Raw genomic sequence first — 14,495 nt, forward strand, 5'->3', positions numbered from 1 at the left:
CATTAATTAGATTTAAGATTTGGTATTTTTTTCAGTGTATTTCAGTGTATTAAAAGCACTGGACAATAATGCTTTTAATACTCAAAATAAATAATTTTCAATATTAAATTGACCAATATTAAATTGAATTTCTGCAAGGAGTCTCTTCGGGAATAGAAATTGAAATCTCCACGTCTTTCGCGTTTTATGTGGTATGTCGCGGTATCGTCGAAGAGACAGGGGCTTCACTTTCCGAATAACTTTCGTTTTCCGAGATAAAAGTCATATAGTCGACTGCTGATGATTTATCCGGCGTTTTCGCGAATTTATGGCTCGTCGCCAGAAACCCTTATCACTCTATCCAGCACGGCGAAATTTCGCCAAGCTCATTACCAAATTGCCTCATATTTATCTCATGTAATTATCTCAATTATCTGACTATCCTCTTAAGCGTGCCAACGAAAGAATCGTTCCTCGTAGTTTGTATTTTATTTTTGCGTATTTGATTTATATTTGCAACTAGAAATTTTTATTTCATCAGGATAACTTAAATTTTTTATTTTATTTTTAAGAAACCAATCTTTTTTCGAACAAAATTTTCAATCTACGTAAACTATTTGAATTGAAATCATTGAATTTGCGTATAGAGATTACAGGTATAATTTTTAGAATTAGATATGATTCGAAACGTTCACATATTTCACGTTCATCAGCGGACGACTGGTGACCGTTAATTAAATCAGGTGTCACACGAGCCATCGAGTCATGAAACTCGTGATTTATCGAAAATCCCCCGGTCGACGGGGTTTTGGTTCGCGTATGACGTATGTGTTTAGTATACATCGAAAATTTGTGCTGTACCCGCGATGATTGCGCAGATAACGATAGCTCAGTGCAGATTTTTTATTTTTTAAGTTTTTTTTCTTTGTAATCTATATTCACAATGCGCTTAGCGAGACCTTCGCATTCCAGCATTAAAATTTGATTCGAAATCTGAGAATAAGGATGAGAATTAATATGAAACGTAAACGGAATTTACGAAGTCGAAATTGAGCCTCGTTCCGTTTGTCAATCGCATACTCGTACGGATTGCGAAACGCGAGAGAAGGAATACTTCGCGAAAGCGAAGATTGCACATCGCTTTTGCCCGTATCGGTATGTCTTATCTAACAGAGAGGTGAGAATAAACGTGATCTTAGAAGAGCGGAGATTGCAGATCCTCGTCATCATCCTCTTCGTCTTCGTCGATTCCCGGCTCGCCGAGAGCGTGAACGAATTCTGAAATCACAAACAAAAAGGAATTAAGGATATTTTTGCTGCGTAATATCAACTAAACGTATCAACCAAAAAAATCAGCTAAAAAACTAATATTAATTAGAATTTTTGTTGTAAATACATCCTAAAAAGCTGCAAAAAAAAACAAAATTATTTGGCTTTCGATGGCTTTTATGCAGCGCAATTACTATATTTTATTACAATTTTGTAGGTAAATAATTTTTATTTTAAACAAGTAAATGGATCAAAATAAACTTTTGTATAAATATTTGTAAGAGTTTTATTATTTTTGTATATATACAAAAAAAATTGACTTAATTTTTATTATTTTATGCTATTTCATTATAAAGTTTGCAAGTAAGTACTAGAAAAACCGATTTTACGTAAAAATTAAAACAAAATAATTAAATAATCAAAAAATTTCAGTAAAGCTTATAAAAATCGACATAAGATGAACGTGTGTAGAACTTATATTAAAAGAAAATACAATTTAGATGTTTTAATCTTCGGTTTAAGTCCTTTTCGATATGATAGTGACACGTTAATAAATTATCAATTTCGCTGTACAGTAATCATTAAAACTTAAAGCCATATTAAATAAATACAAAACATTGTCAAATAAGAAATATTGTAATATTAAAATTCAAGAATAAAAATTATTAAACGTTTCAGTACTTGGCAGCATACTTAAATTATGAATCGAAAATTACAATTAAAAATATAATATCGATAAGTTGACGAGAAATAGAGAGCATCAAGGAGCGCACGCAAGCACAATATGTACGTAAAGATGTTGAGCTTATAAAAAATTAAATAATGCTTTTGAGATTTCTACAGTACTTTTAAGATTTCCTTTTTATACAGAAACTATACGTTTCGCAAATTATCTTCGTGTTCAGATCCATTATGAAAATGCTACGTTTCGTGAACACTGCAGTTCACTTTCTCAGAGCGAGGAGCAGCTTGGTATTAATGAACTGCGATGTTGCGAATGCACATTGACACTCTAATAATGGATCTGATCATGGAGATAACTCGAAACGCATAGAAAGAGTTTCTGTATAAAAAATTAAATAACTTTCAAACCAGTAAAAGAATTGTACTCAAATTTTATACAAACAATTATACTTACAATTATAGATAATACTTATATAATAGAACAATCTATAAATCTTTATATTTTTGGTAACGCTTTGAGTTGTAAAACATATATCCTTAAATATTTCTTAAAAAAGAACATGTAATATGATTTATCACTATAAAAGAAAAAAGTACAAAGATATATAACGCGCGGTCTATGATGTCTGATATATATTAAAAATATTGAAATAACAAAAGAGATTTTAATTGTTACATAACATTGCAAAAAAAGAAAAAAATAGTCGTCCTTTCGTTTTTTTCTGTAATCTCTTAAATAACTCCTTATATATTGTAATTCCTTTTATAAAGACATTGTAATTGTTAGATAACATTGCAAAGAAAAGAGAAGAATAGTTGTATTTCGTTTCCTCCATTATTTCTCGAACAATTCTTACTTTTCTGTAAAAAATTAAATTCTCTTTTTATTTTAGACATGACTCCATCGATCATTTCAAGAATGGATCGTACGCGAATAGAAATTAAAATCTCTTTTTCACCATCTGCTCTTATCCTTATGTTTGCATAAAAATCGCGCGATGGCAATACAAGAAATCTTACCGTAGAAATCAATTCGACCGTCTCCATCCACGTCCACTTCCTTAATCATATCTTCGACTGAAAGTAAAAAGACAAAGAGCGGTTTACAGTTCACTTTTCTATTTACAATTAAATTATTTCTTTTTTCAAATAAAAATAATGAACTACGAGCCAAGCTTGTCTTGACATTAAATATAATAATTACTTTTGAATATACAAAAGCAATGTTTTTTTCTTTTCGGATTTAGCTACTAAATGATTTTACTAAATAATTCGTTGTAAAAGAAAGTATTGTAAGCATATAAATTTAAAGGTAAATTTGAAGACATTTATTCTGAAATATTTAACGATCTGAATTGTCTCGTATATTTTCTATTTTATTCGTTATTGTTGGCCGCGATTAGGCATTTAGCAATATATTTTGGGTAAAATTAAAATGCATGTCGAATTCGATGTGTAACATATTCCTATCACGTTTTGTTTGTAGAAAATGCGCCTATATTCTTGCAGTAATTCAGTTAATATATCTTTGCTGCGTTGAGCAATGGGATTAATTCGTATCACGAGCGCCGAGAGCGATGCCGAGAAAGATATTACCAATATACCCGCATTATTCCACGTAGAATTTATTGCTACGAAAAGGAATGAAGAGGGAGATAACGATCCATTACGATACCACGTTGGCATTCAAAGACTTTCCCTTCGGATGCTTTCTTGAAATTTTTTAAATTAAAATTTTTGCTAATAAGAAAATTTAATTTCCTATTAGGAATCGTCGATTCCCTATTCTTATACGCATGCCATTATCTAATAGATAACATAATAGCTTTTTAGAATTTTTTATTTCTTTTTAAATCCAAAATTAACGTATATCATACACACATCTTGAAACAAACGTAATATTTTAATTTTTTCAATTGCTGATATTTCATATCAATCTAATAGATAACCACGCAATTGAACAACAAATTTTGATCAATATTTTTATTCTTCAACAACAACAGATATTTTTCCAGTTCTTTGTAAATCTTCTTACATTGAAAATGGATATATTTTTTTAAAAAGATCATCATTTTTTAGCAATTTTACTTTGAATTTCTTATGTAATAACGTAAATTCATAATATATAATATAATTATAAAAAAATTTTAATTCTTTTTACAATATATATAAAAATAAATTATGAAGTTTCTTTTATTGTTTATGTACAATTTATGTTTATATTACAATTTTTTGTAAACATATAAATATATAACAAAGTTATATATTAAAATAATAAAATTTATTAGCAATATATTTAATATCAAGCAATTACGCTGATTTACAACATTTCTGTTTCTCAACACCAGATAATTTTTGTGTATTTTACTTCGTAAAGTAAAAGAAAAAAGTTACACATAATTTAAATTTTGTAATTTTTTTCCAAAAATAAAGATAATTTCTTAATGTCTCAAACTTTTTAGGATGATAGAATTTTTTTTAACCTTACATTCTTTTTCAGCAGTTAAAAATATTGCATTGGAAGAAAAGTTCGTTGCGCTACGAACTTTAAAATTTAAATAGCTGTAACTTTATTGAAAATGAACGAAATTTAAATTTAAAAAAGAGTTTTACGGTGATTCTTTAGTAAATCGAGTTACTATAGAAATGTCTAATTTTTTTATATAATGAAGTTAAATTATTGAACTTGACGTGTGTAAAATTCTAGGATTAATTAACAATGAAATGAGAAAGAAAAAATGTAGAAGAAACTTTTAACATATAACTTAATAACAGATAAGGATCGGAAATGTTTCTTTGACTAATTACACACTAAAATATTGCTACAAACTTCTCTAAAAAATGAGATTATAGGTATTAGTTAAAAAAATTATGATTGCAATGGTCATAAAAATAGTAGGTCAATGGTCATTCTGGAAAGATATTTACATACACTTTCAATTTTAATCTCGAAAAGGAAATATAACTTTATCTTATTTTCGTTTGGTAAAGATACAACTTTTGATTTTACTATGTTCCGTATATATTTTATTAAGCTACATATACGTAGTTTTATTTTATCCAAATTATGCAAATATTTGTAATTTTGGATGGACTCTGGTGAGATATTCCAAATTTTCGGCATTTTACTAAAAAATCACTTTAAAGCTTAGAATATATTCTTTCAAAAGGTTACTATCTTTTGAGTTTTTATGCGTTTAAAAATTTTTACATATATAAAATTACGAGTTGGAAAATGAGCAATTTTCTTCTCGTTTTGCACTTTTCACGTGCTTAAAAAAAAATCATGCAAAAATTTTCGATTTTCCAACACAAAAGCGTAAAGTTTTCCCTATAAAATTTGAAAAAAATGTTCCTAAAACTTTATTATTGAGTTATCAGATTAAATAAAAGAATTCCGACTTTGATTGCTCATAATTCCGTTAAAAATCATCGTACCGTAATTAAAAAAACAGATTCTTAAAGCTGAATTTTTGCTATATTGAACGATATCATTGCCATTAAAAAAAAACATGCAAATATAATACAAAGCAACTTATGTTCCAATCCAATACATAAGATTCGTTATTTAGTTATTGAGAAACAGAAACTTTATAAATCAGTGTTATTTCTTCAAGCTACTCCTCAGGTTTTATGATAGATTTAAAAAATAATTATTAAACTTTGTACAAAGAAACACAGTTCGATTGGAATAGATTTTGACATTATTTAAGCTATTCATTCGACAAAAATTTACAATATTAATAGCAACAGACATAGCGTAGTTCATAAATTGTAATACTGCCAATTGTAAGACAATTGTACATCTTGAACATTGCGCGATTTAGTCTAAATTGATTGCGGCCAATCAAGAAACCTGTGTCGATCATCCGTTTGTGCGAGATTATCAAATCAATCGAAGTAAGCCGAGTTTCTCGATGTATACGTTTTGCTGACTCTCTCTCTCCCCCTCTCTCTCTCTCTCTCTCTCTCTCTCTCTCTCTCTCTCTCTTGGTGCACTGAAATTACTTCTTGCTTCGTATGTAGCAACGAATTAACGCTTGGCGGATGCGCAAGAACCAGCGTTTCAACTTACCAATAACATCAAGACTTTTTCAACGCGATAATGATCAAATTATATCTGAATTACTAGCCTCGTTGATCACGTTTTCCATGTCCTCTGCTCTTCCTTTTATTAGAACGTAATTAACTGAATGCAATTACATCGTGCACGAGCAAACCGCGTATTTCCCTTTTTGGGAACCAATTATTTCTCTAAATGCTTCTTTAAACGCGCTTTTCCGCGCATATTATTATGAAAAAAATATAAACGCAGCGCGATAATTAAGATCGCAAACCCGAAAGAGTCTTTACAAGAGAACAAACGTGTAACGAGAAATTTTTTTACTCGCATTTCCTAGAGCAGCCGTGGTAGTCCGATTGTATTTTAAAACTCAGGGCACACAAGAGAACAAAAGGCAGCCAATGGCACAGGAAGACGTAAAGCAATGAGACATACATAAATAATAAACCAGAGCTTTCTAAGGACGGCATACGACGGCATAGGACGGGGACGACACTAGTTTGAAATCGTTAAGTTTTTGACCTGTGTCTTTCACTGTGTAAAAGTATTCTGTTATTTATATTTTTATAATAAAATATAAATTGTATTATGAATAATAGTATTTTATAATAGTAGTAACAGAATACTTTTAAACATAGGTCAATAACTTTTAACGATTTCAGCCTAATGTCATCTATAAGACCGAGCATCACGCGCTAACAAAATAGCAATGAAGTGAGAAGTAGGAACGTAATGGGCATGAATGCTGACACATTTCAAGCCAAACAATATCTTGGACAGCTCTGCAGTAAACGAATCAGCCAATCATAATAGTGAACGTAAGATAATACACTGTTAAAAATAAAATGTTAATTTTAACTTAAAGACGTAGTGGACTCTTTGATATATACAAAAATGTTAAAATTAACTTTTTTTTGTAGAAAAATTTAAATATTTTTGCATGTCTCAGAGTCCACTATGTGGATTACGTTTTTAATCTTGCAGCACCACTCTGCGCCTTTTATCACTTTTTCTCAAAATTCTTATTCAGATTTCAATATGTAAAAATAAATAAAATATAGTTCAGTTTTTATTATAGTAAAAACTTATTATTAAAGGTTTCCATAAGTGTACAAGAATTGTTTCAGACTTTTAGTTCGAATCATAAAAAGTATATGCTGTTTCTCTCAACAGCCCAGAGTGTAAACTATGATCAAAAATTTCGGGGTGGTGCTGGAAGTTTAAGTTAAAATTAATAGTGTAATGTAAACAGTAAACAAATAAAAAAATGTTGATTTGCTTACTGCTTACTTTTTTATCTATTTATTATTCTGTGTGTCACTAGCTTTAGCCGTTTACTAACATTGGCGTGCTTGCAGGCACCCCCACGTATCCGACCGATTGAAATGTCATTCTTCAAATGTCGAATGCAAAGCATTGACATTCGGGCCGCTCGGGAAGCAACGTGACAAACACGAGATACTGTACATTATTGCGATCCGCAAATCTGCGAAGCAGTCAGCGCGACTGTAGCATCGCGATTAATACCTGGTGTCTGAGATACATATCATGATTTGCAACAGATTTGATAGTAAATTGCGTTAATAAACACAAATTTGCCAATGCATTTCAGAGAATCGTGTAGTTTGCAATAACACAAACTCTGTTAAAACAAATTTATCCTCAATTAACTCGGAAATAGTTATCTAATTTTTTATTGCATAAACGATCAATACTCTAATTCACTATTATTAACTACTATTGTATGTTACTGAGTGTTCTACAATTTCATTAGTATTTGAGATCATTATACAGATTTATTTGATTTCTAAGAAATGTTAGGAGAAATAAAATAACAGGTATGGAACTTCATTTTTTTTGCTGCTAAGATATAAAAATTGCTTCAGGTGGTTATTCTCTAAAGTAGTAAAATGCCGTCATTGTAATGATTATTTAAGGTAATTTTTCGTTATTTTATGTCAGTTGTAAAATAAATGTAACATTCGTGATGATGTACAATATATTATCATTATTTAATCGTCATTTTTAATTCATATTTAATGAATAAATAATGGGTAACGTTATCAATTACTATTTTTATTAAATAATTCAAATCAATAATCAATAATTGCAAATATATATAAATAAAAAAGTATGTATATTTATTTACTTGCAATTTATTGGCGCAATATTGACGCAGTATATCCCCAATGCATGCCAATGTTTAACAATTTATCGCTAAATTATTCTACGAAAGTTGCAAGTGCTTATTGCTTAAGACAAATATTAATTAACAATATTATTTAGTCTACTGAAAAATAAATTGTATCTTAGCTTACATTACGTATTGTGTAAGATTACGTATGTCATGACGAGAAACATACCTACATCATCTTACACAATACATACGAGTATAAGCTAAGCTACAATTTATTTTTTTCTATCACGTCATAATTTGAGAGGGCTCTTTCTTGACGTCTTTTGTGATTTTAATTTCAATTTAAGACATATTATATTGACACAGACGTTATATTGATCCTACTTAGGTCCTAAGTTAAAATAAATTCGGCTTTAATTGATTTTATAGATTTGCTATTGATTTTGGAAAATATGATGAATCTTTTTGCAATTTATGGAAATCATCAATTTATTATTCGTTAATTGATGCTTAGATAATAGCTGATACGTTTTTAACAAGATCGACAATCTTAGGATAATAACTGTGGAATAATCGGTATTGATAACAGGTGTGTCTAGACATGGCGTTTATGATAGCACGGATAATTCAGCCGTTGTTTGCTTTATTGCGCAAACACTCGATTGGCACGAATGCGGGCGATGTGCTGACGTTTTCGTAAGAAATAGAATCGTGGGATGGCACGGCTAAAGACGCATGGTCTAGATTTGTGATGAGTATGTGTCAACAACGTGGAATTAGGAAATTTAAGTCTTTGTGGAATAACAAAGAGCAGGCACGCGCAAATAATAATTCAGGACAAAAATTATGATACTCATAATATGAAAGATATTTTCTTTCTTAAAAATAATGTGATATATTTCAAGCAAGAAAAAACCTTAATATTCTTTATACAAAAAATAAGTGTACGTTTGTACACAGTACACAAATAAATTTCTCTATTTGGAATAAACTGCGTAAAATAATGCGATATATTTCAGAAAAATCTTTAAAATATTTTTACGGAAATAGTATATACAGAGTATCATTTAGCTTCACTAGGTAAATCTGATTAATTTTCAACAATAAGCTCGAATCAGCTATCAATTTTAATTTTATAAAGTATTACTTAATTAGCTAGTAAGCTTGTTTATTTCGAAATAGTAGATATTAATGATATTATCTCGGAATATAATAGATATTATAATAATTAATGTTTTTGTAAAATTTTGAAACTGCACTTATAGTTAATTTGTGCAATTACGATCTACAATATCAATTAACAACACATAATTAACAAATAAAATTCTGTTCACGTTTATTTATTGCGTGAAAAGACAGTTAAAAATAAAACTTTCCACGTTAAATAGAAATTTATCTGTATAATGCCGAGCTCTGTGCTATGAAGTTACGCTTCCCGAGAATCAATTGGCCTTAGGTATGCCAATTTAGATGGAAATGGCCTACTTTAGCTTTTATGGTTAAAGTTTCTCTTATCGAAAGTATTTGAAAGAGAGTGAGAGAGAGAGAGAGAGAGAGAGAGAGAGAGAGAGAGAGAAAGGAAACGAGAGAAAAAGACAGAGGGAACGCCAACGCATGTTATATCCGCGTAATCACGTCACATTCATCGTAATGTACTATTGAGGAATGCGTTAAATATTTAAGACTTACTCTCTTCCTCGGAAAGATCCTCTCCCAGACACTGCAGCACCGCCCTAAGATCTGACGCAGTGATATACCCACGATTATGTTTGTCGAACACCTGTACACAACAAGTAAACAGAAAATGAAATCCGTGGCGGAGCAAATCTCTGCACTGAGAGAAAAGTCTTGATATTTGTGAATATTATATATATATATATATATACATATACACATACTATATATTATATATAAAACCAAATAAAATAATTATGGTTAGGAGCTCTATTTTCATAGTTATTATATATATGCTATAATGCTACTTATAATAATTACATTTAGTTATTAATTACAGTTTTATAAAAAAAAATATATAGTTGGCACAGAAAATGGCTATAAATTATAATTAAATTATGATAATTACAATAATTTCTTTGTATGCGCTTTGAATAAAGATGTATATAAAAAAAATCGGAAATGACAAATGGTACAAAACACTTATATTACTTATATTACTTATATAACACTTATATTATAACTACAATACTTTAATCACATCGTCAGTAATTTCTATCGACGATTTCTTCAAGATATATAATCAAAATAATCACCAAACGCGACGAAAAAAACCGACGCCAAGTTTGTCCTCTCGCTCTGTCGCTGGATTTCTCCCGCGATCGCATAATGACTCCCAGGGGAGCAAAAGTAAATATTTTTTTTTCTCAGAAAAGTTATCCCTCTTCGAAGCTCGCCCTCTTTCGTTTACAAAGACATTTCGCTTTTGTTTCCGCTAATTAGTAAGTAGAAACGTTTTGATGAACATTAATTTTCCCAGGGAAGGAAACCGAAGCGAAACAGAGACAAAATAGCTGACAAGGAAACAATTATTCTACCTTATTATTTATTGCACACAGCGGTCAATTCGACTAACACAATTTGTAAATCGGGATCGAAGCGGGCAGACGCAAAATCAAATTACCCAGATCTTTCCCGAAATAGAATCGGAATTGATGCTGAATCAAGGAATTATTCTCTAAGAAACATTTGCGTCCAACAGCAATACAATCAATTATATTGCTACCTAATACAACAGTATTTTGTTTGATGACATCTATTGAGATAACGAATGAAGCATCGTGGAAAACGTCATACTCCAAGAAAAGGATCGTAAGGATTTTTGCCTCCCGCTCTCGTCACGCTCGCGATCATAGAGGATTACGAAAGAGCAGTTTGACGTTTAACAGTGAGAGACAATGCACAGACGTCTGCCAATGCAAACAACATTGTTACTACTGACTCACTCGCGCGAGCATCGCTTGTGTCAGTTTGATTCAATTTGGTTACACTAATGAGTAATTATTGCAACTACAGTGGCGAGCTTAGAAATACGTTGCCAAACTCCGTTCGCAATCTCCTCTGTCCGATGTCTGTCGAATGGCGTGTCTTTTGTCCGTCCGCGAATTCGAATTCCGCATCAAAGAAGCTTACCTTGAGTATCAAACTGCTGCTTTTCATATATTCCGATAAGATTGATTTCGCGATACGTATACTTTTCATAAATTGCGATTCTATAAAATCTGTTTTTTTGTATAAAATCTAATTGTATTTGTTTTTTCGTATTTCGATATTGAAATGTATACTGGATCACCAATCATAATACAAAAAGAAAAAAGAGAAGAAATATTGAAAAAACAAATCGAGATTATATAAAAATTTTTCATTCAAAGTTTTATTTTTTTTAAATTACCTTTAAAAATTCGAAAATTCTCATCTCTTCTTTTTTATATTTAGAAGCACAAACTTCATATTGCACGCTATTTTAACATAATTACAATTAGATGTGAAAAAAATGTAAAATAAAAAATGTAATATAAATTACTGAATTCATGTACAAAATATAATTTAATAATACTAAATTAATTTAAACTGCTATATAAACACATTAAATAAGTAAGAAAAGGGCCAATACGATTAAAGCCAGATCTTGGTGCTTAATAATATTTATCTCGTCCCCTTATTTTAAAAATTATTGCAACTAAAAAAAATTTAGTTTTTTAAAAAAGGGAAAACTTAACCATATTTTCCTTACTTATTTAATGTAATCATATAACATTTTAATTTATTATTATTAAATTTGGTACATGATTCAATAATTTATATTACATTTTCAATTTTTCATTTTACATTTTACATTGCATTCTCCATTTGTAAGTTACAAACACGACACAACCAAAATGTGTCACTCTTGTAGAAGGTATTATAATTTTTTTTTTAAATCTCTCTTATAGAACAATAAGTGTTTGATGAATCGTAAAGTTAACTTAGTTTATCCTTGATAATTAATAGCGTAATTTTTATATCTAATTTATTCATCTAGAGACACGATAGTGTCTCAGCGCTAAGACATGGTAGTAATGACACGAAAGTTACATTTTCTGAGATGAGTCACTTTTGAAATAAAGAAATGATATATAAATTCTAAATACATCTTCCTTTCGAATTTCATCTGCAACTAATGAAACTTCTTAAAATGCTAAAAAGAATTTAATAAATAATATTTTTCGCAATAAAAATTCTTTTAAGTGTCTTAAGATGCTTATCAGCGTCGTTATTAATAATAATAAAAAAAAAAATTGATAATCAATTTAATTTATGATATCTCATTATTTCAACTTCAGTTTATAATTGCGTTTCCGACAGTAAGCAGCGCGCAATTGTATTACTAAAAAATGTATTTACAGAATTTACATATAAATGTTATTAGGCATCAAGATTTAGCCTTGATCATATATTAACCCTTTTCTTACTTAAATAATTTACTTAAAAATATTTTTTTACATAAAATATGTTATCAACCGTAACATCACAATATTTTGTGTTAAACTTAATCATTTCTTTAAGCGTTAAATGTTTTATATTTTGATAAACATTTCATATTTCGATTCGAGCTAAATTCGAAGATCTTTAAAGCTTATTACGCAAACTTAAATGAAAACAAAATATCTTCCATATTTTAATTTTTAAATTTGATTTTCTCGGAAAATTTATTGTCTATAAATTATATTGTCGCATAATTTATATAATTTTAACTTAATTCTGTCAAAAGTAATCACTCATTCTTCCGGCTTGTATCATAAATATAAACTATATTAAAAAGAAAATTATCTAAAACATACAAAAGTCTGAGATGTATAAATAAGCATTAAATATTTAAAATCGATTTCTATCGTTTCTCGTGTAATTTGGACTTCGTAACGTGCAATTGCAGTTATTACCTCATACAGAAAATCAACGCTCTATAAATCATTCGAAGTACTAATTGCACGCGCGATATCTTTATGTTTGTACTTATGTATTGCGATAAAACGACCTAAGTGCCAAGGTATATTTTCGCAGCGCGGAAACTCGGTAGATAGGCAGATATTTGTCACTTTTCCTCGGTGGAAATCACCGGAGTAACTCCGTTTCCGACAAAAGTCAGAAGGGAAAGTGCTGCGCCTCCGAGGAAATGGGAAATAGAAGCTTGGAAAGAAATGTTGTCGCCGAGGAGAATCGCCCTAAGTGACATCTTGCCGTCGTCACGATCTCGATCATCGCGGCTCTCCAATACCTATTTCACAATAGGATTGCACGTCGTAAGTCGCAAGAAATTATCCAATCATAGCTGAATATGAGAAAAATAATCGATTATGATTGGTCAATTTCTTACGATTTTATTATAGAACAGACATAATGCGGCGACGGACTGGATTCGACCGTAGGAAATTACAATCGGACTTGTTACAGTAATTAGTAAATTGTTTAGCCCAGCGGACCATCCGATCATTCCGATCGATCAATATTGTGGTCTGTTCACACTGTTCTAGGACTGAGCATTCGCAGAAATAGCCGTCGTCAATACAATCATCGGAAATAGTTAATTACAATTACAATTGCAATTGTTGAATAATTTAATTAAAGTTATAATTATCAGCGTTTTAATAAAGTATCCTATGTATATTCTCGATGCCTAGTGCATATTCTCTAATTTGATTGTCGTAAACATTTTCCCATTTTACGATGCAAATCGATATTTGCCCCGCGACTAAGAAAATAATAAACATTGATTAATGATGGATATAATTAATTAATAATCGATTATTTCAAACGATTAATCAGTTATTTTTTAATCTTGAGGGTCGACAGTAGCGACGTATAAGATTTCAAATCTTACATTCATAATTAGCAAATTTTAAACGGTAGATCTGAAATGACGGTCAAAATTATTATCAAGACATGGTGAATTCTGATATTAGTGAAATTTAAATTTTTAATATTCTTAATTCTTTATAACTAAAGATTTAGGGCTTTAATACTAAAGATTCTAATACTAAAGATTACTAAAGATCTTTAATACTAAATATTATCTTAAATATTATTTAATATTATTTAATACTAAATATTATTTAATACTATTTAATACTATTTAATACTATTTATAAATATTATTTAATACTAAATATTATTTAATACTAAATATTATCTTTAATATTAAAGATTCTTTATAACTAAAGATTTAGGGCTTTAATAGGGATTTATAACTAAAGATTTAACTAAAGATTTAGGGCTTTCGAAAATAAAGTACTTCGAAAAATCATCGGGGCAAAACGCGATGAGGAAACGGGCGAATGGAGAAAATTACACAACGCAGAATTACATCAATTA

General features: G+C 29.7%; 1 protein-coding gene across 1 annotated transcript in view; it reads right to left on the bottom strand.

Moving 5' to 3' along the window:
* Positions 1 to 624: 624 nt before the first annotated feature.
* The window catches only part of LOC108752294 (calmodulin-like), a 101,902-nt gene continuing 88,031 nt past the window's right edge, over positions 625 to 14,495 (bottom strand). The window contains exons 5-7 of the mRNA XM_018493025.1: positions 9,822 to 9,912; positions 2,953 to 3,009; positions 625 to 1,257 (exon numbers count right to left, since the gene is read on the bottom strand). Of these exons, the coding sequence (XP_018348527.1) occupies positions 1,175 to 1,257; positions 2,953 to 3,009; positions 9,822 to 9,912 (231 nt within the window). The 3' untranslated portion in view covers positions 625 to 1,174. The remainder of the gene's footprint in view (positions 1,258 to 2,952; positions 3,010 to 9,821; positions 9,913 to 14,495) is intronic.

This window comes from Trachymyrmex septentrionalis, unplaced genomic scaffold, assembly GCF_001594115.1.
Source record: "Trachymyrmex septentrionalis isolate Tsep2-gDNA-1 unplaced genomic scaffold, Tsep1.0 scaffold6, whole genome shotgun sequence".
Taxonomy (NCBI): Eukaryota; Metazoa; Arthropoda; class Insecta; order Hymenoptera; family Formicidae; genus Trachymyrmex; species Trachymyrmex septentrionalis.